This window comes from Lepidochelys kempii, chromosome 8, assembly GCF_965140265.1.
Source record: "Lepidochelys kempii isolate rLepKem1 chromosome 8, rLepKem1.hap2, whole genome shotgun sequence".
In the NCBI taxonomy this organism is placed as follows: Eukaryota; Metazoa; Chordata; order Testudines; family Cheloniidae; genus Lepidochelys; species Lepidochelys kempii.
In genome coordinates, this window is record NC_133263.1 from 9337536 (window position 1) to 9363809 (window position 26274).

Consider the following 26274-nt stretch of genomic DNA (forward strand, 5'->3'; position numbering starts at 1 on the left):
AGGCTGGAAGAGACTCCTCTGGGGAGGCAAAAACCAAACTGAAAGAAAAAGCAAACCTAGCACATCAAATGGCTGTATTCAGACCAGGCAGCTCCTGAGCTTGTCCATGGAATGCCCTTGAAAGTAAGGGGCCAACACTATTGCCTGAGGCCAGACTTGCAGCGAATGGGCTGCAATGCAAGTAGGCGAATGCTTCTGCCATTGCACCTCCCTTTTGACCTGCTGTCTCCTCTCTACCCTGTGGCACATGAGATCTTGCTTTAGCTAATGCTCACACCATTCACTGTGCTGAATGGAAATGAAATTCTTCTTTTGCCTTAAACCTTGAGTGAAACACACATCAGAGCATTTTTCATGGCTCTTTGGGGCTCTAACTCCCTCTTCCTGTCTATCTCAGACAGAGCTATTTTGAGGGAACAGCAAATAGGCCAAAGAAAGCAGCCTGCTCTCCTTATATGTTTTGAACAGTTGTATAATTGGGAATAACACACCTGTAATGACGTACTGAGCATGTGTTTCTAGAAATGATTTTAATAGCTCAAGCAATGTCTTGTTTATAGTAGAGATCAATATCATGCGTGCTTGAAATGCAGATTAAAAATGTTTTTTCTGTTATTTTAGTCTGGGGGTTTCCTGCTGATGAGAGGGAAACAGAATGGTTGATCTTATTGATGCTTCATTAGACATACAACTTTTATGTAAAAGAACATGTAGCTTAATAAAAAAGAAAGAGAAATAGAGTTGAATGGGAATCAAATTGTGAAACAAAGAATCTTCTTTCTAGTCAAGACATGGAACAAAGATGTGTGTGCTGATTATATATGCAGCTTTTTTATTCTGCTCTCACTTATATTTACAGGGACCTCCAGGACCAAAAGGGGAAAAGGTAAAGACTAAACTCATCAAAATGCATCTTTAAAAACCCTCTACACTGCATTAGCAAATACTTATTGTTTCCTGGGCACTGGGATTTTTTTAGTTCAGAATACCCTTATATGGTATAGTCCTGTCTTCTAATTGTTTCATAGTGGAGCATGGAGCCATAAGGCTAAATTCTCCCTTTACCTTCCCATGCAAAGGGAAAAGTTACAGCAGGAAATGCTCTGAAATGACAGGGTAGAAATAGTGTCACATTCTCTTCAGCGGGGGAAAGAATTAGCAGATGCTAACTCTTCCAAGTGATAAGTTTCCTGGTGATCCCCACATAACCTGATACATCCACGTGCCATCCTTTTCTCCAGCAGCACAGATAGCTTAGTGGCTGTGCTCTCCTATTTCTATGTTATGCTCTATCTCTCCCACTGAGATTTAGAAAAGTTGTTACAATAAACTATCTTAGCCCAGGCACCATTGTTCCATGTAGGTTACAGGCAGTGGCTGTGGGAGCCTTAGAAATGGAAAATACCTGGAGTTTCTGCTCATCTCCTGCCAATGCAGAATTGTTCCCTGTCAAATTGTCTGAAGGCCTTATCCGACCTGGTTTTGAATGAATTAAGCTATGGGGCTCTTTCCATTTCCCCTGGGGTACGATTCCACAGTCTACTGCCTCCCACTCTGTCTTGCATGTCTGAGATTTGAGCTCTAATTGCTGTACCTTGCTGCTTTGTGTGACATGTAGGGTGAACAAGGGGACATCGGCCCAAGGGTAAGTACCAATAGCACTCATTCATTTATTTTTGAGGGGGGATTTGATAGCTGCTTTCAACTACCTGAGGATGGCTCTAGACTGTTCTCAGTGGTAGCAGATGACAGAACAAGGAGTAATGGTCTCAAGTTGCAGTGGGGGAGGTTTAGGTTGGATATTAGGAAAAACTTTTGCTCTAGGAGGGTGGTGAAGCACTGGAATGCGTTACCTAGGGAACTGGTTGAATCTCCTTCCTTAGAAGTTTTTAAGGTCAGGCTTGACAAAGCCTTGGCTGGGATGATTTAATTGGGGATCGGTCCTGGTTTGAGCAGGGGGTTGGACTAATGACCACCTGTGGTCCCTTCCAACCCTGATATTCTATGATTCTAAAACACAACCAAACCCCACTGTGGTAAAGGAAAGCAAATCTATGTGTAATATTTGTCAATGCAAACTGTAATGCAGTGAAGGTTTAGAAAATATTCTGCCATCACTATTGAGTCTTGGGCATCATTTTTCTTCCCCAGATAATTATGGTCAGGAGACATGAAAACTTTAGTTAAGAACCTTCAGTCCTATGAGCCCAGGTCACTTTTGTATTGGTTTTCCAATATTAGGTCTTCTTTTCTTTGAGAAAGGAGAACAAAGAAATACCAGCAGCTTCCATGTTTCACTTGAGACAACTATTGTTCTTTGTATTGTGGTCATACCTGGAGTTGTCAGTCAGAGATCAGTGCCCCCTCTGTGCTAGACACTGTACCCATATGAATAGTGAAAAAGACACTGTCCCTGCCCTACAGACTTTACAATGCAAGTACATGATGAGAGACAGCAAGTAGATACAACAGACACATGCAGGAGTGTGAGGTACCAGTAGGGTTACTGGTGTTATAAGTTTCTTTCGTCTTCTCTCCTCTCAGGGTCTCTTCCATTCTTGTGTATTCTTTCCATGATCTATTCTCACTCCCTCGTAATTGCTCTGGGCTGCTTCTCATTGAGCATAAAGGTAACCAACCCAAGTGAGGAGAGAAAACCGTTTCTGCCATAATGTGTGGAAATTAATGACCCGTTGTGGGAATGACACTAACGCATATTGTTTCTAACCTGTGAAGTAAATCATTGAAAATATGGGATCAATCCTCTAGCTAGAACAGAGCCGCTGGTTACAGGTATGGTAAGTGAAGGCTCAATATGTCAAGAAATAAGACATGATGTGGTGTGGGTGCCATCAGACACGTGCTTTCCACAGTACTATGTTTTACTCAGGTGAGTAAAGGTTTAATTAGCCTGCAGTGTATAAATACAGGCTGAGCTGGAGTTCTTATGTCTGCTGGAGGTGCCTGGGAACGCTCAACATTGTTAAATTAGCGTGCACCTCTCTAAACCTAGAGGCTGACGCAGAGAGAGTAACCTAGGAGTTGGCTGTTGGAAGATGGCTCGTCTGGTGCTTTGATGTGTGGTTTCTTGGAATCTTCTTTTTGTGTTTAAATGCAGGGTAGGCACTTTGCGAAGGAAACCCATATGGGTCCTTCCTGATTATTAAATATACAATGTTCTCCTTTGCACAGCTGTGTTCAGACTGAGAGTCTCTTACATTCTGGTGGCTTTCCTTTGAGGCTGGAAGAGGTTGTTGTTAGCGGTGCTGTCACTTTCAGAAGATCCAGGACCCCAGGCTTCCTCCAGACTCTCCATCTGTGGAGTCTCAGAATATCCCACGCTGCTCTGATTGTACCACATAGTTAATATTGTCATTTTAACGAAGAGTATTAATTACTGCTAGCTAGACAGCATGTGAGCTGGTCACAGTCTGCGCATGGGGAGCCGAGAAACAAATTCCCACCGATCGTCAGATCACAATCAAAGATGCAAAGGCCTTGAAAAAAATTGCAACAAAACAAGGGCAGCCCAGATACCCAGCAGCATACGGTGTTATTGTTATTGCCCTTGAGATTCAGATGTGAACTTTGGTTAGCAGTTGCTGGGATCAGTGTGCTCAGCAGGAAGGGTAGAGTCTGTACCAACACCTCTGTGCTGTATTGGGAGTAGGCATCCAGAGGGAGCGGTTCCATCCCCCAGAGGAGCGAGCAGCAATCACAATGCAGGGACATGAAGGAGAGAAGAGCGGATAAAGTGAAGGGACCCTTGGGACACCTTCAGCCTGAAAAGGGGAGGGAACTTTATACCACCCAAGTGGCTTTTCCATATTACCCAATTAAAGGAACACTTGTGTGGTAATTACTCTGTTACTGCACAGCACTGTCTGTGGGAAGTGTATTGTGAGGATACGCTATCATTGTCTGTCTAGCACAACAGTTTCTAGGGAAATTGATGGTTGATCTGCAGAGTTCCCTGTTGTTTCCTCACAAGCTTATTCTTGGGAACTTGCTGCAATGAACTGTGTTCTGCAGGAGAAGTGTTTTGGGTGTGTTTCTGACGGGGAGAACAGAGCCCCTGTTAAACTGAGCCAGCAGACTATTAGAATTGTCTAATTCCGGGTGCACCTTAAGAAGAGGGTTTAAAGCTTTGTTGGGTCTTGTCACCACGCAGTGGTGGATTGTGGTATTTTGTGATAGGGTCTTTCAGCATCTTTGGGGTGAAGAATTATCTTTTTCTTTATTTACAAACAAAATTATTAAGGCTGTCAATTAATCACCTTTAACCCACGCCATTAACTCAGAAAAATTAATCGTGATTAAAAAAATTAATCATAATTAATCACAGTTCTAATCACACTGTTAAAAAATAGGATACCAATTTAAAATTTATTAAATATTTTGGGTCTCCATCCTTAGAGGTTTTTAAGTCCTGGATTGACGAAGCCCTGGCTGGGATGATTTAGTTGGTGTTGGTCCTGCTTTGAGCAGGGGATTGGACTAGATGACCTCCTGAGGTCTCTTTCAACCCTAATATTCTATGATTCTATGTTTTTCTACAGTTTCATATATATTCTGTGTTGTAACTGAAATCAGTATATATTATTTTTTATTACAAATATTTGCACTGTAAAAATAATAAACAAAAGAAATAGTATTTTTCAGTTCACCTCATACAAACACTGTACTGCAATCCCTTTGTTGTGAAAGTGCAATTTACAAATATAGATTTTTTTTTTACATAACTGCACTCAAAAACAAAACAATGTAAAACTTCAGAGCCTACAACTCAATCCTACTTCTTGTTTAGCCAATTGCGAAGACAAACAAGTTTGATTACATTTACGGGAGATAATGCTACCCTCTTCTTATTTACAATGTCACCAGAAAGTAAGAACAGGCATTGCAAGGTATTTACAAGCCAGATATGCTAAACATTTGTATGCCCCTTCATGCTTCAGCCACCATTCCAGAGGACATGCTTCCATGCTGATGACGCTCATTAAAAAAATAATGTGTTAATTAAATTTGTGACTAAACTCCTTGGGGGAGAATTATATGTCTCCTGCTCTGTTTTACCCACATTCTGCCATATATTTCATGTTACAGCAGTCTTGGATGATGACCCAGCACATGTTCATTTTAAGAACATTTTCACTGCAGATTTGACAAAATGCAAAGAAGGTATCAATGTGAGATTTCTAAAGATAGCTACAGCAAGGTTTAAGAATCTGAAGTGCCTTCCAAAATCTGAAAGGGATGAGGTGTGGAGCACAATTTCAGATATCTTAAAAGAGCAACACTCTGATGCGGAAACTACAGAACCCGAACCATCAAAAAAGAAAATCAACCTTCTGCTGGTGGCATCTGACTCAGATAATGAAAATGAATATGCGTCGATCCGCACTGCTTTGGATTCTTATCAAGCAGAACCCTTCATTAGCATGGATGCATGTCCCCTGGAATGGTGGTTGAAGCATGAAGGGACATATGAATCTTTCACACATCTGGCACGTAAATATCTTGCAACACAGCTACAAGAGTGCCATGAGAATGCCTGTTCTCACTTTCAGGTGACATTATCTCCTGCAAATGTAAACAAATTTATTTGTTTTGACCAGTTGGCTGAACGAGAAGTAGGACTGAGTGGACTTGCAGGCTCTCAAATTTGCCTTTGTTTTATTTTTGAATGCAAGTTTTTTGGTACATAATTCTACATTGGTAAATTCAACTTTCATGATAAAGAGATTGCGCTACAGTACTTGTATTAGGTGAATTGAAAAATACTATTTCTTTTGGTTTTTACAGTGCAAATACTTCTAATCAAAAATAAATATAAAGTGAGCATTGTACACTTTGTATTCTGTGTTGTAATTGAAATCAACATATTTGAAAATATAGAAAATACCCAAAAATATTTAAATCAATGGTATTCTACTGTTGTTTAACAGTGCAATTAATCACGATTAATATTTTTAATTGCTTGACAGCCCTAAAAATTATATAAACTCCTCCTGTATAACTCAGAGGTGAGACCAGGTTACCAGGAATTCACTTACTGGTCTCATGGGAAAGAGATGTAGGAATGATCTTTGTGTTTTTTCTCATCCTCATGAGGAATATTATGCTTTGTGACATCATGCAGAGATAATTGTTTATTAAATGTTTATTGAAAGTTCTGAATCGGAGCTAAAAAATTTAGGGCTTCTTCTGACAAGGTGCTGTGGCACTCGGCGCTCAGCAGAATCAGGCTCCTAAGATTGGATGTCATTTTATAAACATACCTGGTGTCACAGTGACTGAGGTAAACTGACAATTCAGGCTCCTAAATAAATTGGGACGTTAAGACTTATTTTTCAAAAGTGGATCCTAAGTGCCCAAGTCAAAGTTTCATTGACTTTTAAATGGAGATTTAGGCTCCTAAGTTACTTAGGTCCTTTTGAAATGCTTAACCTGCCATCCCCTGCACAGAGGATCAACACCAGGCTTAGGCACCATTTAAATTCCCATCCAAGTCCTCAAAATATGATCTAAGAGGGGTGTGAGCCTTGTGCTGGATGTGGTTTCTACCCTTTGACCCCGAATCCAGATTGAGAACGCTTTGTGGCTCTGAACAGAAACACCAATCTGTCCAAATAGAGACCCATAATGGCCTGCATAGATCACAATGCAAGATCAGGGCCTATGTGAACTACAGAAGAGATTGTTATTAAGGCCAGAAGGGACTACTATGACCGTTATCTGACCACCTACAGAACACAGGCTGGAGAACCTTACTTAGTAACGTTGGCATCCAACCCATAGCTTCTCTTTGCACTATAGTGTACATTGAAGAAAGATATCCAGTCTTGTCTTAAAGTCTGCAGGTGATGGAGAATCCACTACAAACCTGGGTAACTTGTTCCAGTGGTTAGTCACCTGGAGTGTTAAAAATTGCACCTTCTGGCTAGTCTGAATTTGTCTAGCTTCAGCTTCTAATCATTGGATCTCATTATGCCTTTTTCTGCTAGATTAAAAAGGTGCCCAAACACAAACAAACAGACAACAAAAAATGAGATCCTGTGTGTCAAGAGAGAAACACAAAGAAGTCTAATGATTGATGAGGACTGACTCTACAATGAGCTGCTCTGCTTTTTTCTAGAGTATCATGGTGATGGGTTAAATACAAAACCTCCTGAGTGATTGTGCAGCAGTTGTCTTATGTAACTAAAACTAGGCTGAAAGCAATTCACAGATGTTCTCAATTACATAAAAACCATGTGCATTCAGAAGTGTCCATGTTATGAAATATGTTTGTGCCCCAATTTCTCAATGTGTTGTGTCCCTGGGGAATCCCTGGCTCTGGGGCCTCAGCAGCACAGTTAAGCAATCAGATTCTGAAGCTAAAAGTTTGTGGTTCACAAATAAATCAGATGTCTGGGTTTCTAAGGCACTTACTCACTGCGCAGCATCTCTGTTCCTGTCCCTAAAACATACTGTCCTTCGATACCATCTGGCCTAGAGTAGTTCTGTTTCCATAACTTAGTCTGTATTCGCAAAAAGAAAAGGAGTACTTGTGGCACCTTAGAGACTAACCAATTTATTTGAGCATGAGCTTTCGTGAGCTATAGCTCACTTCATCGGATGCATACTGTGGAAACTGCAGAAGACATTATATACACAGAGACCATAAAACAATACCTCCTCCCACCCCACTCTCCTGCTGGTAATAGCTTATCTAAAGTGATCATCAAGTTGGGCCATTTCCAGCACAAATCCAGGTTTTCTCACCCTCCGCACCCCCACACACAAACTCACTCTCCTGCTGGTAATAGCCCATCCAAAGTGACCACTCTCTTTAAAATGTGTATGATAATCAAGGTGGGCCATTTCCAGCACAAATCCAGGTTTTCTCCCCCCCCCACCCCCCTCCAAAAACCACACACACAAACTAACTATTATCTCTACCGTCTCAGTGGTCGCTTTATTTTCTAAAGTTGTTTCCTAGCTGATAGAGGAAGCTGTGTCACAACTCTGTGTTGATAATCAAAAAGAATAAAGAATCAGATAGAATAAATAATTGGTGGTAATAATCCAAAAGGATAAATAACTGGTAATGTATCCAATAAGAGCCTGATCTGTAAAATAGCATGGTGGGGAAAAGAGCCTATTTAATGCAAAGCTTAATACAAAAATAGTATCACTATTGTGACAGGGTTGGGCCAGATGGCTACAGGAGAGTGATAGAAGGCAGATATATTAGCCCCAGGTTAAGTAGGTTCCTTTTCCATGGGTAAGGTAACAGGGAAGGTTCCAGAACAATCAGGAATTTTCTGGGAACAATTAATACAGACAGGCTGATTAGAACACCTGCAGCCAATCAAGAAGCTGCCAGAATAAGTTAAGACAGGCAGGTTAATCAGGGCACCTGGGTTTAAAAAGGAGCTCACTTCAGTTTGTGGTGTGCGTGCGAGGAGCTGAGAGTGAGAAGGCGTACTACTGGAAGACTGAGAAGTACAAGCATTATCAGACATCAGGAGGAAGGTTCTGTGGTGAGAATAAAGAAGGTGTTGGGAGGAGGCCGTGGGGAAATAGCCCAGGAAGTTGTAGCTGTCACACAGCTGTTACAGGAGCCACTGTAGACAGCTGCAATCCACAGGGCCCTGGGCTGGAACCCGGGGTAGAGGGTGGGCCCGGGTTCCCTCCATCCCCCCCAACTCCCTACTTGATACCGGAGGAGTTGAACTGGACTGTGGGTTCTACCAGAGTGGAAGGTCTCTGGCCTGTTCCCCGATCCACTAGGTGGATCAACAGAGACTGCAGGGATTGTTCTTCTTCCTTTCCCCATGCTGGCCAGTGATGAGGCTAACTGAGTGAACGGCAGATTTGAGCCATGAAAGTGGCCAAACTGAGGGCTGCCGTGAACCTCTGAGGCGAGCAAATCCACCAATAAGCACAGGACCCACCAAGGCAGAGGAGGAACTTTGTCACACTGTGTTGAGTATGGAAACACTAGAAAAAATAAATACTCATGAATGTTCTTGAGAAAACAAACAGTGAAAATGAGATCAACGCAAATAAAGATTAACTACTAAAATTCATTGCTGTGCACTCTATTTCTGTCCTTGGGTGTAATAAACTTTATTAGGGCTTAATTTTCTATAACCTGCACCTATGTAAAATGTGTGTCCAAAACAGATAATTGCATAAATGGATGTAACTCTTGCTCACATAGTTACCTTATACAGGTACTATGTGCTAATTTTTGAGAATTGAGTGGCCAATTCTGCAAACGCTTACACGTGTGAGTAACTATCCTTAGTAGCCTACTCATATGCATAAGTCTTTTCAGGATCAATAACTTTAGCTGTGACCTTTTCTTTCATTTATTTACTGAGAGAGATGAACAGTAGATATTCATCTCATGTTGGATCCCAGCATAATACTGGGAGAGATGAACAGGATGTTACCTTAGGGAATTTTTTACCCACCACTTAAATATGGAGTTCTGTTTCTCAAAGGTATGGTTATTCTTTCTAATCAAGCCCCTGTTTTATCTACTCTAGATTTATTGATTGTCCTATATCATATGATCTCATTTTCTCTGACAATACAGATGTGTAGACAAGTGACTTACACTCAAGTGAGTGATGGACTTGGGAATGTTTAAGCCAGTAGAGATTTGTTGCGTGTGGCCAGTGACATGCTTTGTTCTTGGGAAGGAGAAAATGTTATGCTTTTTGTGTGTGTGTTACTGACTGGCCCAAGTAGTAGACTTCTTAGCAGCAGGGCAAAAGACACTATAGTGGGAGTCACTGGAGATGTCAGGTTAAGGCAAAGTTAAAGGAAAAGTTGTAAGCTTTGCCAGAAATGACGAAGCCACTTCCCGATCTGAAGGTAACAGCCTGGTTGATGATAGCTTAATTGACGTCATATTGGCTTAGCAGTTTAGGAGACAGGAGTTATCAGCTGGACATGTCATGAAGGTGTCAAGAACTGTGCAACTCAGTCTCATACCCACTCAGCTGCCAATATCCGACCACTTCCACCTTCAGTTAAGTGTTCAGCACTTGTCCTCAGCATTGTCAGTGCCCCTTGAAGAAAGATGTTATTGATAATGTGTGTTATATCCCTCTGGTACCTTGGGAAATTATAGAAACAGACACTGGCTAGCAACAGGCTGCATGGTTAAGCTGACAAAAATGTTCCCAGAGTCTGTAGTTGAGACGGAAGTTGGAAAAGTATCACTTGCTATCCTCTCAAGAAAGGAAAACTAGGTGATCTACACTCGCCGAACTCAAATTTCAGATAGAAAGTTAGAACACAAATCTGTCATATTCAGCTACATTCAGCTCACAATATTTTGACTTAAAGTTTCATGCACATGAATCTGGTGGGGGAAGAGAGCTCTTAAGAAATGAAATGTTTACAACATTATTTTAGCTGTGTTTGGCCCAGGATATGAGAGAGAAGGTGGGTGAGGTAATATCTTTTATTGGACCAACTTCTGTGGAGATCAAACTTGCCTCTTTCACCAACAGAAGTTAGTCCAATAAAAGATATTACCTCACCCACCTTGTCTCTTCAGAAATTAAATGTCTTTTGCACTTCTCTATAGATAGATACATATCCAGCTTTTAAAAAGCAGCAATGAATGGTGACATTTTCTTGAATAGATTGTTTTTCATCCAGTAAATTTGTAAGATGTATTAGTAGGTTGGGGGCAGAGGAATCAATTAATATTCATTATGGCTACTGAGGAAATATAATGTATTTGCTATCTTGAGATCGGGGGGGTATCTTCCAATGGGCTATATCTTCCGTTGTGTCTTGTTGGAATAATGTATTTATTGTATAGTGAAACTCTGACATGTGGGAACCTCTTCTGTACCCTGCCAGCTCTGAATTCCCTCCTCTGCATTAAGCTAATGAAAAGACTTCACTCTCATGTGTGTGTTTGCTACTTACAAAGCCTCCAATTGAATCAAAGAATCTCACTATTTCTCTTTCTTGGTTACTTACAAAGCCTCCAATTGAATCATTGAATCTCACTATTTCTCTTTCTTGGTTATTTCCTCCAGTGTCATTTCTTTATTCCTTGGTGAAGTTACTTTGTAAGATAATATTAGCTGAACCTTTTAAAAATCACTCCCATGCTGTAACCTTTGTCTTGACTTCTTGATCTTTCACGCTCTACGTCTCACTCACCTGGCTAGATGGTTTTTCCTCGCCTCAATCATGGATTTCTCTCTAATGACCAGCATGTCTTTAGCCGACGAATCCTTAAGGTAGATGTGTTGAATCTACGTCTTCTGGCTTGCTGTGCTTCCTTCTGAATTATGTTTCCTTATTAGCTAATAGCACCTTATTGCCATTGTAAGTTATAAATACAATGAGCCAAATCCTGAGAGGCCTGCTCAGTTTTTAACTCAACCAAAATTCCGTGTGAACATAGTGAGAGTTCTGCCTATGTAAGGAAGGAGTGAAAACTAAGGCCTTGAGGGTCTGGCTCTTTGTGTGAGTCATGGGGGGGAAGAGGGGAGATTAAGGATAGTTCTGTATGCTATACTTGCACCATATGAATAATAGTAGTAATCACACAATAAAATAGATCAGTCCAAATCCACAAGTCTTAACTGGAATTTCTTTACTTAGGCAAAATGCAGTGGGAGATTTCCTGTCTGAGACAAAATTGGGTAGAGTCTTCAGGATTTGCAGTGGAATTTTCAAGTCTCTGAGTCATTTAGGAGTATGAATCACATTGAATGGCAATAGGATTTGTGCTCCCAATTTACATAGGCACTTCTGAAAATCCCTCCCTGATTTGTGGGTGGACCATATTAAACACAATTCTGTTCCTGTCTTGTTCAGATTCGTATCCTGTCCAGATGTTGTTGAGAGTTATGATCTAACCTTTTCATGGGGATTTCTACTGTTAACTCTGCATGTCAGAACAATCAGCTTGGATCCTAAAGGCTGGGCTATTGGCGTTCACCAGGGGATCAGTAGCTGGTAATCTGAGTAGTGAAATTCATTCTGAGATCAGGAGTGCTCCTGCTTCTGAACAAGCTTTTCTGGCTGTTTAACTGAAACAAGTGTATACTACTAAATTCTTTAGTGTTAAAATTTCAAGTAGAGACATAGGCTCATCTTTTCTTTATCTCCTGGCAAAGTATGGTGCAAGTGGAGCATTTTAATATCGTTACATTTCAGTTGTATTAGAGCAGTGGTTCTCAACCTGTGGCCACTTGTGGCCCATTCAGCATAGAGCTGCGGCCCATGTGACATCCTCAGAGCCATACAGGTAGTAATGGATGCAGCCCACGTAACACATTGTAGGCCACATATACGGCCCACAATGGTAAATAGGTTGAGAACCACTGTAGTAGAGGGATGTCATTAAATATGTTTTGATTCCTTTATTATCTACTAAATGGTGGTAGTACAAGTGTTTTCTATGCTCGTATTTGCTATGAGGCCCAGTCCTGCACAACTTACTCAGACAAAACTCCTGCTGGAAGCTGTGGGTCAAAATCCTGAATAAGGGATCAGTAAAAACTGGAAAAAAAGACCTTAATGGCCCATTGGGAGTCTTGTCTGAATAGGGATTGCGTGATTGGGACATTCAATGTTAAAATCCTTTGGGATAGTCTTTGGAAAAATATGGGTCAGATCAAAAGGAGGTGCTGAGTACTCAACACTTCTGAAAATCAGGTTATTCCATTGCCTAACTATGGACTGTGGAGCCTAATTTAGACACCCAGTTTTGAAAATCTTTGAAAATCACCCACAGAGCTAACAGGTTCCCTGCATGCCAATAAAACTCTAAGGGGCAAACTTCTCTTGGATATGTGAACAAACCATCAGCTTTGTGCATATATTAGAGATGAGATCTGCTTGGCAGATCTGAACAGAGAATTTTGACCTACAGTTGTAGCCTTCTAATTAGACACACCCCTGCATGCCACAGTGCTCTTGCAGACTTTGGAGGAATCTGAGTCTTTTCACAGGTTCTCTCTACTGTCTCTTATTTAACCAAACAAAACCTTTCAGTAGCCTACAGTAATTTCACCCAAACCATGCAGTGTCCCCATGCAGTGTTTGGGGCCATTCTTCCAGGATGCTATAATCCTTTACTATAAGGCTGTATCCAAGGCATTCACCTTAAAAAGCATCCAGTCAAATTTGCCTTATTGTCACCATGCATTAAAGCTAGGGTGAGATGTGATCCATGATCCACGTGGAAGAGCTCTCCTCACCCACATGTACGCACATGCACCATAACTGGCTGTCTTCAAATCTTAACCATCACTATGGGACAAGCCATTCAAACAATTTTGGCATTGCTGTCAGAAGGACCTATCCCCCTACCATGCCCCCTGCTGGTTTCTCTCCTACTCAGTGTAGTTAGTTTGCTGTTAGCATTTGTGTTGTTTTTTTTTCACATCACAATGTTTGTCTGAACTTCCTACAGGGTGATCAAGGTCAAGATGGAGCTGCTGGCCCACCGGGTCCCCCAGGACCACCGGGTGCAAGAGGTCCCCCTGGAGATACAGGAAAAGATGGCCCCAGGGGACCACAAGGACTCCCTGTAAGAAATGATAAATACAGAGTATTCACATTGTAAAACAGAATGGGTGCTCTCTAAGAATGCCCACAATGTACTTCATCTGGGAGCCACCTGGCACATGGCCATGCCTCTCTGGGCCATGTGGAGGTACTAGTAGGGGAAGGGGATATTAGGAGCCTTTTCCTGCCCTGTGATGCTGCATCAGGATATGCTAGGATTCTCACCTAGCACTTGAGATCATTAGGAAAGGGAGCTATGACATAGGTGAATAAAGTATGGCTGCCAGGAGACCAGGTCTGGCAGCTGGGGTGTCTAACCAGGCCCCAGGGTCTCCAGAACTTGCTAGCAGGGAATGTGTGCTTCTCTTTAAAGAGGGCAAAAGTGTGTACCCTACCCTGCAGCATGGATGCCTGCCCAGAGGGCCCATCCTGCATGGTGCCAGCATGCTGGCTCTGGTTACTAGCAGTGCTCACCACTGCTAGGCTTTTAGCCCACAAAGTTTGAGTTTCTCTTTCCCTATCACAACTGGAGGAGAATAGTCACCATAGGTGGCCTCAGAGCTGCTTCTAATGATTCCTCTGGATGTAACCTAATAAGTCTCTTTAATTCTCTATAACTGTCTGGTCGTTAGAGAAATGGTAGCTTCACAATAGGTGAAATTAATTATCCTGGAAAAGTTGTGGGCTAGAGATGGGAGCTGAAGGGGGAGGGAGGCTGTGTAGTATTCTGAGCCGAAAATCAGAAGTGAGAATATTTTTTTAAATTTATAAAAAAGCAAAGTTTATTTCCTTCCTGATGAGCAACCTTCACCCATCCCATTGCAAATCTCCAACTCATTGGTAATTCATTTAAAAAAAAAATCAGAATGTAAAATCAATGAACTTCTCAGTAATTATTTTTTAACTTTTTGGAGGATAAAGGGTTTTGGTGCAAATATCCGTAATTAGTTTCACTGACTTGGTTAACCTCTTTCCCCAGGGCTTAAAAGGAGAGCCAGGGGAAGCTGGAGTGATGGTTAGTAGTATTATTCCTGCCATGTAGTGTCAGCACAAATGGATTCATTATGCTTCATTAGTGTGGAATGTTTGCCTAGCTCAGACATGCATGTAGTTTTTGGCTTGGGTGTCCTATTTACTCCCCTCCATAACTACACAGAGCAAATTATTTTGTTTGTGTCATTGCTTGCTAATTAAAAAGTATGCTAAGCTACACATTACCAGAGATGGACAATTGTTGAGCTTAGAAAGTTGTACAGGAAACTGAAGCAATCAGATACTGCCTTGATACTTCAGCCCTCTCAGATGCACCATAAGACCCTACTTCACCATAAAGAAAAGAGGTGAGTCTCTTGTCTTCTAGCTCTTCTAAAAAGCTCCTTTGCTCCCACTTTCCCCACCCCTGCCTCCTCTGTCCCCCTGGAGATACAGGAAAAGGTACACTTCCAAAATTTGGATTCTAATTAGTCAAGGAAGTAGTTTTGCATTTTGTGAATTTTGGGGTAGTTTTTATTTCCGCTGAGATTTTTTTTTTAATTGGTGAAAATGTTGTTAATGCTACTTACCAGCGTCACTACAGCTACAATGCCAAGATGAGTTTCACAAGTATCTAATTGTGAAATTTGGGAACAGAATCTGGCTGACATGATGATGATTCATTGGTGCCACCCACTTCCCCTAGGACACAGTTTATATTTTTCAGGGGAGGGTTAATTCTTAAGGGACACCGTTGGTAAATGTGGATTATTTTCACTCGTTTTCCTGCACCTTCCTCAAACCAAGAAAAGAAGGTTGAGAGAAGAAAAAGTTCTGAGCACGGAACCGCGTAGAAGACCATGAAGTATTACACCTTTGCAGCTTTAAAAAATATTAGGTTTTGGTTTTGGTTCTTGGGGTTTTTTTTACACCTCTGGATTACCTACTTCGTCATATGCAACAAAAAGCAAGATCACTCAGTATCTGAAAGTTGGTCAAAGAACCAGAGAAAAAAATTATCCTGGATATCCCAAGTAAAAGCAAGAGAAGAAGCAGAGAAATCACAGCGAAGACTGTGAAGAATTTATTGTCAACAGACAAAAGAAGGTATGGAAGAGAGAGAGGGCCCCCTGGAGATACAGGAAAAAATGGACCCAGGGGACCACCTTAGGGGGTAGTAAGTGCTGCAAGGTCTTTGCCGAATCTACTTGGATGTGTTTGGTTTAGCATAGGTATCACCCACAGTGGAGTGGGTAAGGTCATGTGCAACCACAAAATGGGGAATAACTGGCGAGGTGGTAGTACTGTGGAAAAGGATCTGGGGGGTTATAGTGAATCACAAATTGAGTCAAAAATGGAATGCAGCTATGAAAAAGGCTAATATCATTCTAGAGTGTGTTAACAGGAGTGTTGTATGTAAGACATGGGAAGTAATTGTCCTGCTCTACTGGTAAGACCTCAGCGGGAGTACTGTGTCCAATTCTGGGCACCACACTTTGGGAAAGATGTGGTCAAATTGGAGATAGTCCAGAGAGCAACAAAATCAATAAAAGGTTTAAAAAAACCTGAAGAAACTTAAAACACAAAACAAAATTGGGCATGTTTAGTCTTGAGAAAAGAAGATTGAGGGGGGACCTGATAAGTCGTCAAATACGTTAAGGGCTGTTATAAAGAGGATGGGGCTCCATTGTTCTCCATGTCCACTGAAGTTAGGACAAGAAGTAACTGACTTAATCTGCAACAAAAGAGATTTAGTCTAGCTATTCAGAAAAGCTTTCTAACTGTAGGGGTAATTTAACTCTGGAATAGGCTTCCAAGGGACGTTGTGGAATCCCCATCTTTGGGGGTTTTGAAGAACAGGTTAGACAAACACCTGTCAAGAATGATCTAGGTTTACTTGGTCCTGCCTCAGAGCTGGGGGCTGGACTTGATGATCTCTTGAGGTCCCTTCCAGCCCAACATTTCTATGATTCTGTGGTGACGCTAGCACTGTAATGAACTGACTGTTTACTCTCTATCACCTTTTAAATTGAACAGTAGTTCATTTCCACCTGTTACAACAACTCAAACAGCTCTAAATTCATCTCCTCAAACCATGGAGTGAAGGGATTTCCTTCCCAGCTAGGTACAGTTGTTGTAACGCCCTTTGGACCATTTTCCCCTTCCTCGCATAGGATAGCCACTTGGAAACCTGTCTGTTAAGATCCTGAAACCCACTAAATAACTAGTGTTGCTGACTCACAATGTAACAATAGATCATGGCAGTTGTGCCTGTTTATGTCAGGGATGAATTTGTCCCACCGCCTGGAATCTAATCTATATTATCTCATAAACAGCTATATTTACAAACTACTCTAATGTTGCTTTACTGACCAATCACCTGCTTCCCCACCAGCAGATTATTGGAAAGCACTGGTGTTGTGGACATCCTCCGTTGACCATATTTTTGAGTCCCACTATGGAATATAAAATAGCTGACATAACCAAGCTCAACAAGTTCACCTGTAACATTTCAATTATTTGTTCTGTGCAGAGGTCTAGCATGGAGTTATGGTACTGAGTCAGGTTCCAAAACACTTTATGGGTCATTTTTCATACATAAAATATAAATCTTTAGGGAGCATTTTCTTTACTATTTGTGGTGTAAAGTGCATTGATACTGAGAGTGTTTGTTTGTAGTAATGTTGATAAATAACAAAAACAGACATAGGCATCCTCGCCATTTTCTACAGAGCTGTAAACATTTGTAGACATATATTTTTAAATCCTGTTATGCTTTTATTTCCAAATAAATATACTGATAAATTTGACTTTTAACAGGGTGTAAGGGGACCTTCAGGACTAAAGGTAGGTGGTAAACATTTTATTAAACCTCTAATTTTAACAAGGCCAGAATCTTCAAAATGCCTGTATGTGCCTGGGCAGGGTTGCACACATTTTTTCAGTTTGATGTAATCTCATCCTCATCAGTTGCATCTATGAATGCCAGAGAATCAAACTGGCCATAGCCTGGAAACTGAAAAGTTAATTTTTTATTGCATCTTCTGGACAGAAAGTATGCTAATTGTTAAGAGAAGTAAAACAATGAAATTTCAAATGAGGAGGGGGGAATTTGCTTTTTTAATTTTAGCATACTGTAGGCACACTGGTTTTTTTGGCATTTCAGGAGAAGATAATGTAGATCAACAGCAGAACAATATTTCTACTTCAACTGATAATTTTAAAAATGAGTATGATTATTTCATGTTATCTCTCTCTTATTTCCCTTCCTTTGTTTTTCGTTTTTGAAGGGTGAGCCTGGTTTTCCAGGGAGAAAGGTAAGATATTGATTCTTCTTCCTTTTTTAAAAAAAAAAAGTTCACCGCCACACAAAATGCTTTGTGAGCCATTTGTAGAAACAAGGTTCAACAAGGCCCTAGTCATGGTTGATTGCACTGATTCACACTTTATATTCTTCAGGATTTCTAGCACGTGTTCAATTAAAGAATAACAATTCTGTGACCTTGAAACAGACATTGTTGTGCCATCAGCATGTTTTTCATTATGGTGATCAGCCCAGAAGCAGTAATTACATTAGCCCCATCGACAAAGAATAAAATAGCCAAAATGCCACACAAGGTTGTAGATGTGAGTCCTTTTGCTGAATTAATTGAAAATAAAATGGGTGAATTTTTGAGAATGCTTCTCTCCATCAGGCCAGCATTGGTCAGTCTGAATCTCTCGTAGGACTGACCAAACAAAGACATCACCATACTCTGAGGAGTGGAGCCCACTGGACATAATCTCTGTGTTTGGAGAAAGTATACTTTCTGGCAAGGAAGGAGAGCAGCTTACACACACACTGTCTGCTCTTCTACAGGATACTGGCCTTTCATCGAGGAGGACAAACTGTTGCTCTAAGTAGCCCACTGAAAACCAGGGAGCCTTGCATGAGCAATCCTGTCTATCCAGTTTTTATACTGGTGCCCAAAGGTGTTCTATATCAATGCCTCCCAGAGAATTGAAACCAAAACTCCAAAAGGCTCATGCCTTACTTCCTCCTTACTTCCCTAAGGCAATCAAGGACTTGTGTGTTTCTGGGCAGAATTTGGCTCCGAATCTTCAATATATAAGGGTTAAACTCTATCATTCTCTAGTTATGAACAATCTTTAATTTAAATGTAACAATGAAAGCAAGTGACTAGCTAAACCTGTGAATCTCCTTTTTGACAAGTTAGAATTCTTAGTGAATATAATGCATTCAATTTCCAAAATGCAGGTAGAATCTTCATGTATATTATGGGCCAGATTTGCAAAGGCCTGTTGACTTCCAATCAGAGTTAGGCACTTAACCTGCTTAGGCTCTTATGAAAATCCCAATTGGCACCTAAAAACCCTGTAAATCTGGCTCTATCCCATGAGCGCATCAGAGTTATGGTGATAAGTATAATTGAGCTCTTACCCAGTGGTAACATTGGCTGGCATATTGACACCTGTGTATTTTCACGGTTTGATAGACACACTATGTATATTTTTATTTCACCAGGGTGATGATGGGATCCCAGGACAGCCAGGGCTTCAAGGGCCTAAGGTAAATTTCAGCTCTATATCTGTCTGCCTGGTGGCTATTTTTACCATCTGGTACCCCTTGCTGGCCAGATATCACAGTCAATGCAGATTGCTCCTAAAGCAGAGAGTCATAAGCAGACACTTTTGATCTGAAACTAAAAAGAACAAAAAAGGAACAATAGACGTGTAATCTAAACACCTAGGGTATTAATGCCAATTAAAATATTTTCACTTGTTTGTTATCTGTTGACTTGAAAGTGCTGACAGTCACTAACTAAATGATAACACAGGGTTTGTCTACACTGCTATCAAGGGGGCATATTTGCAGCTTTTGGGGACATGCCTGCACTTTAATCTAGCTAGCTTGGGTACCTGAGCAGTGAAGCTGCAGCAGCACAAGCTTCAGCACAGGCTAACCCTGAAAGTCATAACTCAGATTATTAAATTAATGAATTCATGGTTGTGATTGCGGTGCAGACATACGCTACAAGTTGTCATTTAGAACCTGATCTTGCAGAACTGAATCAAGCAAAGCCAGTGGGAATTTCCTTGACGTGGGAATTCAGGATGTATGTGGTCTTTATAATAACTTCACTTCAACAGTATAGCAGACTCGGTTCTGTGGAAGTTTCCCATTGTTCACATGTTCGTGGTGGCTGCCTACTAGGGACTAAGTTTGCTGGTGAATGTGTCCTCCCCTACTGTGTTTGAAAGCCTGAAAGCTTTATTTTAGTTTTTCAAATTCCCTTTTGGGCATGGGCAGCACTTGAAGACCTTTTAGAATAAAAGCAAAGCTTTGATCATTCCAGTATCTGTGTAGAAGTTTAAGATAAGGCAAAAGTACTGTAACCTTAAGAAAATTGCTTTCTGTCCTATCAAGTTAGACTTAAGATATTTTGGCTTCCAAGTTCATATCTGGTAAGGTTCAGTGTGAATTATCTTATTTTCAGGGAGAGCAAGGAAGCACAGGTCCCAAAGGAGAGAAAGGAATAGATGGATTGCCAGGATCAAAGGTAAATAAAACACATGTTCATTAAGCTGGAAGTTGGTCACAACAGCATTGAGGCAATGGGTTTCAGTTTAACAAGAGTTTTAAACTTTCATTTTCTAAAAATTGCATTAAAATGGCAAAAACCAAAACTTTGCCTGTAAACTTTCACTAACATTTTACCTTTTCGTGGTGGGTTGAGACAGAGAATAGAGTTCGAAAATCACCACTTTCTGACATTTTTGGCTGCATTGTCTTGCAAGAAATCTGAAGATTCTGTCCTCTGCTTTGCGTGTTTTGATTAATACTATATCCATTTTACATAGTTAGCATTAGTGTGTCTCACAGTTTTACTTTTTCTTCACAACTGAAAAGAAATGCACCAACATGACCACGCTGTATTGAGCAGTGACAACATAACATGTCTGCCCTTCATGATCAGCTGTTCCTCTACAGCTGCTTTTGCTTTAATGGAATATGCATCCAAGTATGTTTCTGCTCAGAGCAGTCATACTCCCCATCATGCATAAAACTATTCAAAACTAAGGGCTGGAGACAACCCTTAGCCATTCTACTTCTAAATCCATAGAAGCAGTGCTGATTTGTGCTTGCTGGTACTTCTGCTTCAAGCTGGTATCACTCTATTAGGAACTCTTACTTTCAGGTTTAAATGCTTGGCTATTGAAATGGCATCACTTTGTGACTCGGAAATACATTAAGTCAAATCTGTATAAATGGTTTTGCTGTCTTATATCTGATCAGGCTGGGTTCTTTTGTTGCCAGCTAGATTATTTTAAGGTTATTTTAGCAAGGCATATGCTTCTAAATATCTAAAATCCATTTGTTCTTGACCAATTGGAGTTTCTTATTGAGACTATACTTTTACCTAAAATAAGTATTTGACATGCAGTAAATGACTTTTTTCATAATACTTCTGACTTTCCTTATTATTTCTGAATAATAAATGTGATGTTCATTTTCAGGGTGATCCTGGTGAGAGAGGAGGAGATGGACCCATTGGACCAAGGGTATATGATCGTTTGTTTTTGCCTCACTAATTTAGACTCTTGTATTCTCCTTAACATGGGTCAGTTTCCTCCATCCAACTCTGTCTGTCATCTGTTGCCATATAGTTGAAGGGTTCAGTACTGTATAAGAATAATATGGAAGATGGAGCATATTAAAACAAATCACCATACAGATATTGAGCCAAATTAATGCAGATAGCTCCTGTGAAGTCAATTAAATTGCATCCACTTTTACTATTGACCTCAGAGAGGTGCTGACCACTTGCTGTCACTGAAAGATCCCATGACTTTTTTTCATAAGAATGAGGCTGTACCAGTCAAATGCCAGCTTAGGTAATTACATTCTGCCTGTCACTCAACCTATACTTCCAGATCCTTTCCGACTTTGCTCTGTATAGTTGCATTCTTGGTATCGATTGCATGTATATGGAGACAAATACCAAAGTATCTAGGGGCCAAAATAGTACTTAACCCTGTTCTAGCTGTTGTTTTCATGCTGCCCACTTTTCAGGGGGTAACACCATAGCTGTTACCACAAAGTTTGCAATTTGCCTTTGTCTCCAGGGTCCACCTGGCCTGAAGGGTGAACAGGGAGATACTGTAATAATTGACTACGATGGCAGAATCCTGGATGCACTCAAGGTACCTCTGCAATAAGATGATGATGATAATTTGTTGTGTGCTCCTGTTCTTAATTGGAATTGAATTAACCAGCTGAGATTACTGCACCAATTGAAATCCAGTGAATCTGAGAGAGAACTGATCTTGAGACATATGCTAGAGTAGCCTGGGGAAGTTAGTTTACCCTGCAGAGTTTGGTTGATGCAGTGATCAGGACCTTGCAGACGGATGAGCAAGAATTGCAAGATACCTAGGAAGATTGAACCTCACATTGTCCACACAGGACCCTCTCTTTCCTCAAGCTACTCCTTCCCCACTGATCACCGTAGATCTGGGCCTGAGAGAAGCCCCATAATCATTAGCATGGCTGCTGGGAAAGACACCCAAAAGCCAAGATGCCCCAAAACCGCTAGTGTGTATTGTTAGGGAATCCCTGTGCTAAGGATTTTGAGGCTTCTTAGAGTCCCAACAGAATAGAGCTGTCTGGCAGTGGGAGCAGAAGTGTTTTCCTTGCTCTACTGGGAGTGGGGGAGTCATCACACCCTGCAGAAGATAGAAGAGGGGAACAGGGACATAGTGGACATAGTTGCCTAAACCATATAGCCACACCCAAGGCACTTCTTTGTAGGAATGACCACACAGTGCCCCCAGAGATGTGGGGAAATGGTGAAGGTCACCCAGTCTCTAGGAAGAAATGGGGAGCTGTTAGGCCAATGCTTCCTCCTGACCTAGGAGGCCATTTAAGGAACAAGGGTGGCCTGGCAGGAGGGCTGAGTGAGAGGACAGAGGGCATCAGGTGCGTTCCTAGGAGTTTGCAGTGTTCGGAGACCACGCTGATGTGTGCACTAGAGAGGGCTTGGTTAGATGGATGTACAGAAGCAACACACACTACCTCAGCCTGATTTGCTAATGTTTACAATATGTGCTAAGGTGCATGAACATATTGAGTCACTGTGAGTGGGTTTGAGGTCAGATGCCACTCTGTTCCCTGTTAAGCATGCAGGTGTAGCCTGTGGTATCATCAAATCGTAGGACTGGAAGGGAGTCCCCTGCACTCATGACAGGACTCAGTATTATCTAGACCAATTAGACTAAGTATTAGCTAAGGCTCCAGGCTAAAGCAGCCACAACAGTAGGAACAAGAGGTTTTCCCACTCAACTGCTGCAGGGTGGAGAGGAAATGCAGAGGGAAATAGACACATTTATCCCTAGAAGACCTGTTTGGGACTAAGGGAAGCAAGCCAATCAGGTGTTCTTACTCCCAACTAAGCAGAGACTGTAGAAGTAGTAGTCATCCAGCCCCAGAAGATACTGGAGCTAAGAGTACAGAGGGATTGCAGGCCCCAGCAGGACTGTGTCAGCCTGGTGATGATTGGGAGTGGAAGGACTGAGTGCAGTGACAAAACTTGACCAGGAGCCCTGAAAAATCTGCAAATGTAAATCAAGTTTCAGAGTCCCCACAAAACCTTGAATCAGGTGAGTCTCAGGATTTGCAGCAAACATTTTGCATAGCACCCCCCTAGAGACGACTGAAGTACTTGTTCTCTAAATGACACAAAAGTGACTTGAGCCAAATCTGATCTGTGCCCATGACTATAGTGAGATCGTACATGTAAAGGAGGGTACCATTTGCCCCTTTGTCTCTGTCAGTTATATAAAATGAAAACAATAAGACAAAGTATCCAGAAGGAAAATTTCATGAAGTTCATGTAAAGGAAAATGATGCCCCTGTTGTGTAGCCTGTATTTGCTATGCAAGAAAAGAAGTGAGACCACGTTTAATGCTGCCATTTAGCAAAGATTAAAGAAGCTGAGTAGAATAAATATTTAATTACAGACACATTTGAAAACCATTTTATTGTTTTATAACAGGCTGCAGGGAAACATAAAGTGATGGTAATTACTGTATGCCAGATGTCTACATGGGTTGCTTGGACAGAATAGCACAGCATGTGGCCTTGTGAATGGAATTTGTGGACTGAGATCATTGGAAAGCTTCCACCAAAAGTTTGGAGTTTCAGTTTACTAACAAAATGACCCACGGTCTCTGAGTCAGTTGAGTTTCATGTGTGCTGCATGTTGAGATGCTCAGGGGTATATTATTAAAATGTCACTGACCTTGCCTTTACCGTTGTTCTGCTTATTCACTGGGATCTCAGCCATTTCTCCTATTTACCCATTCATTCCTTCTCAGTGAACAGGCCTCTTAAAAACGGTTTTGTTTAAATGTAACCTTGTGAAGTACAACAATGGGGACTAGGAGCTCAGAATAATGCAACATGTTACTGTTGGTTTTCAAGCTGAAGGGGTAGGTGTCTGATGTGGTGCCATTTAGGGATCCCTTATAAATGACAAAATGCATCCCCATCAAAGGATTTTCAAACTCCTGCTTTGCAAAGGTCTCTAGTAAGAAGAATAGTTTACATGAGCTTGCAAACTTTTAGCAGAAGGTTTTCCTGCTCTTAGTATTCATGTACACTTTTCTGTTTCCACTACTTTTTAATCACTTCATATGTGGCATAATGGAACTCATGTTTCACCTGCCAGTAGAGTTGAGTTGAATTGGCTGGTTGATTTCAAACATCATGGTCACGTTGAGCCATAGATAGGCAAAATTCCCTCATCTAGTCTACTGTCCATCTGAATTGGTAGGCACCATTCCTCTTGGATGTGTTTCCAGCATAGGATTGGCCAGTAATGAGGGGATGGAATAAGTAAGATCCCCACAGGCAGGGCCGGCTCCAGGCACCGGCTTTCCAAGCGGGTGCTTAGGGAGGCATTGAGAAAGGAGCGGCACTTCCTCTGGCCGCAGCGGCAAATTGGCGGCAGCTTCTTCCTTTTGCCGGCCGCGGCGGCAGTTTTTTTCACTGCTTGGGGCGGCAAAAACTGTAGAGCCAGCCCTGCCCACAGGCAACAAGACAGATTTTGGACCAGATCTACTTATATCTAGAAATATGTGCCTTTTAAGCACGTGTATTTCAGTGCTAGCATGGCCCTCTACACCAGATTGGACACAGTCTTTTTTGAGTTAACATTTCCTGTGATGTGGGAAACAGCATTGTCTGTTTAATATCAGCTGATCTTGTCATGGACATTTGTGCTATGATAAGTTAGACAAACATTACTATAAATCTATGGCTATGTCCACACTTGGAGTGTGTGTGGGGGGGTGATTTCCAGCTTGTGTGGGTATACTGTGGGTACTAGCCTATGCCAGTGCTTGCTGCTGCCCCTGCTACCTCAACTATGTTACCATTTTTAGCATCCCAGCATGATGAGATCAAGCTGGGAATCACACCCCTGGCTCCAAGAGCAGACGTAACCTATAAGAGAAGCTCGCTCATGGTTGATCCCCAGAGTGAAGTGAACGTGTGCTGGATTAGTAATGATACTCTAGACAGTTATATTTATGCCATCTTTCTTTGCTGTGTTTTCAGGGCCCACCAGGTCCCCAGGGGCCACCAGGCCCTCAAGGAGCTCCAGGACCAAAGGTTGGATTGACCTCTGTTATACAGCATGCAGCAGATACTGTGCCCCCTCGCCACACCCTGACATCGGTCCTCATGCAAACCTCCTATCAAAATGAATGGGAGTTCTCCATGTGGAACTATGGCGGGATGTGTCCCCTTGTGATGACATCTTAGAGCAAGACAAGAAATGAAATGTCTCTCAAATCACAAAGGGTGGGAGGCAGGAAAGGACTGAACCTGGGTATTTTAACTCATGAGTCTGTCTGCAGGAAAGAGAGGATTCTAAATTCTCCTCCTCTCTGAATAACAGAAGCCTTTTACCTAGATGCAAAAGTATATTTGTTTTTGTTTTTTTTCTCTGCATCGCTGGGCCAACACCCTTCTGCTGGCTTTGTCTGAATGAATGTGTTATACTGTACTTGGAAGTGAGCCCATACACATTCCTGTATATACTGGAGTGAAATTCAGGCCCCACTGAAGTCAATGGGAGTTTTGCCATTGAACTCAGTGGAGTCTGGATTACGCCCATTGATAAAGAAAATGCTTGTGAGTATGCACTGTGCTTGGCTATTGATCATCCTAAGTTCTAAGTTTTATCTTGTTTTCTCCTATCAGAAGCCATGTTCTCACACCTAGCATGTCTGAGTGTTTCGCATACACATATTTAGTATCTTACAGTACCAGTACCATCCACTCTTTGTGAAATGGTCACCCTCATTCACAGTCAAGATCAATAGGCAATAAATAATAGTCAATCAGTTATAATTTCTTATAACAAATATGCACAAAAGTATCTTACTAGGAAATGATATTTAGATTGGTTCAGAATAATGTATATCTCTGCCCATCGGTTCAATCCAAATTCTACTTGACTAATGTACTGGTACTTCACTTGAAATAAAAAGTTGCCATTTTCTACCTCATGCTGCTCATAAGCTGATGCCCGTCAGACTCCATACAAAAAGAGAATTTACTTTTACATCCAGTTCTTTTGTGAAATTATTTTCTGGTTTCATTTGATGTTATACCTTTATTCATTTGTACTGCTTTAGGGGGAGCTTGGATTGCCTGGTCCACCTGGAGTTGATGGGGAAAAGGTACTA

General features: G+C 41.4%; 1 protein-coding gene across 1 annotated transcript in view; it reads left to right on the forward strand.

Annotated features, from left to right (window-relative positions):
* The window catches only part of COL23A1 (collagen type XXIII alpha 1 chain), a 353441-nt gene that overhangs the window by 304640 nt on the left and 22527 nt on the right, over window positions 1-26274 (forward strand). The window contains exons 7-18 of the mRNA XM_073355469.1: window positions 860-886; window positions 1619-1645; window positions 13451-13567; window positions 14525-14560; window positions 17338-17364; window positions 17808-17834; window positions 19043-19087; window positions 20016-20078; window positions 21037-21081; window positions 21646-21723; window positions 25139-25192; window positions 26224-26268. Of these exons, the coding sequence (XP_073211570.1) occupies window positions 860-886; window positions 1619-1645; window positions 13451-13567; window positions 14525-14560; window positions 17338-17364; window positions 17808-17834; window positions 19043-19087; window positions 20016-20078; window positions 21037-21081; window positions 21646-21723; window positions 25139-25192; window positions 26224-26268 (591 nt within the window). The remainder of the gene's footprint in view (window positions 1-859; window positions 887-1618; window positions 1646-13450; window positions 13568-14524; window positions 14561-17337; window positions 17365-17807; window positions 17835-19042; window positions 19088-20015; window positions 20079-21036; window positions 21082-21645; window positions 21724-25138; window positions 25193-26223; window positions 26269-26274) is intronic.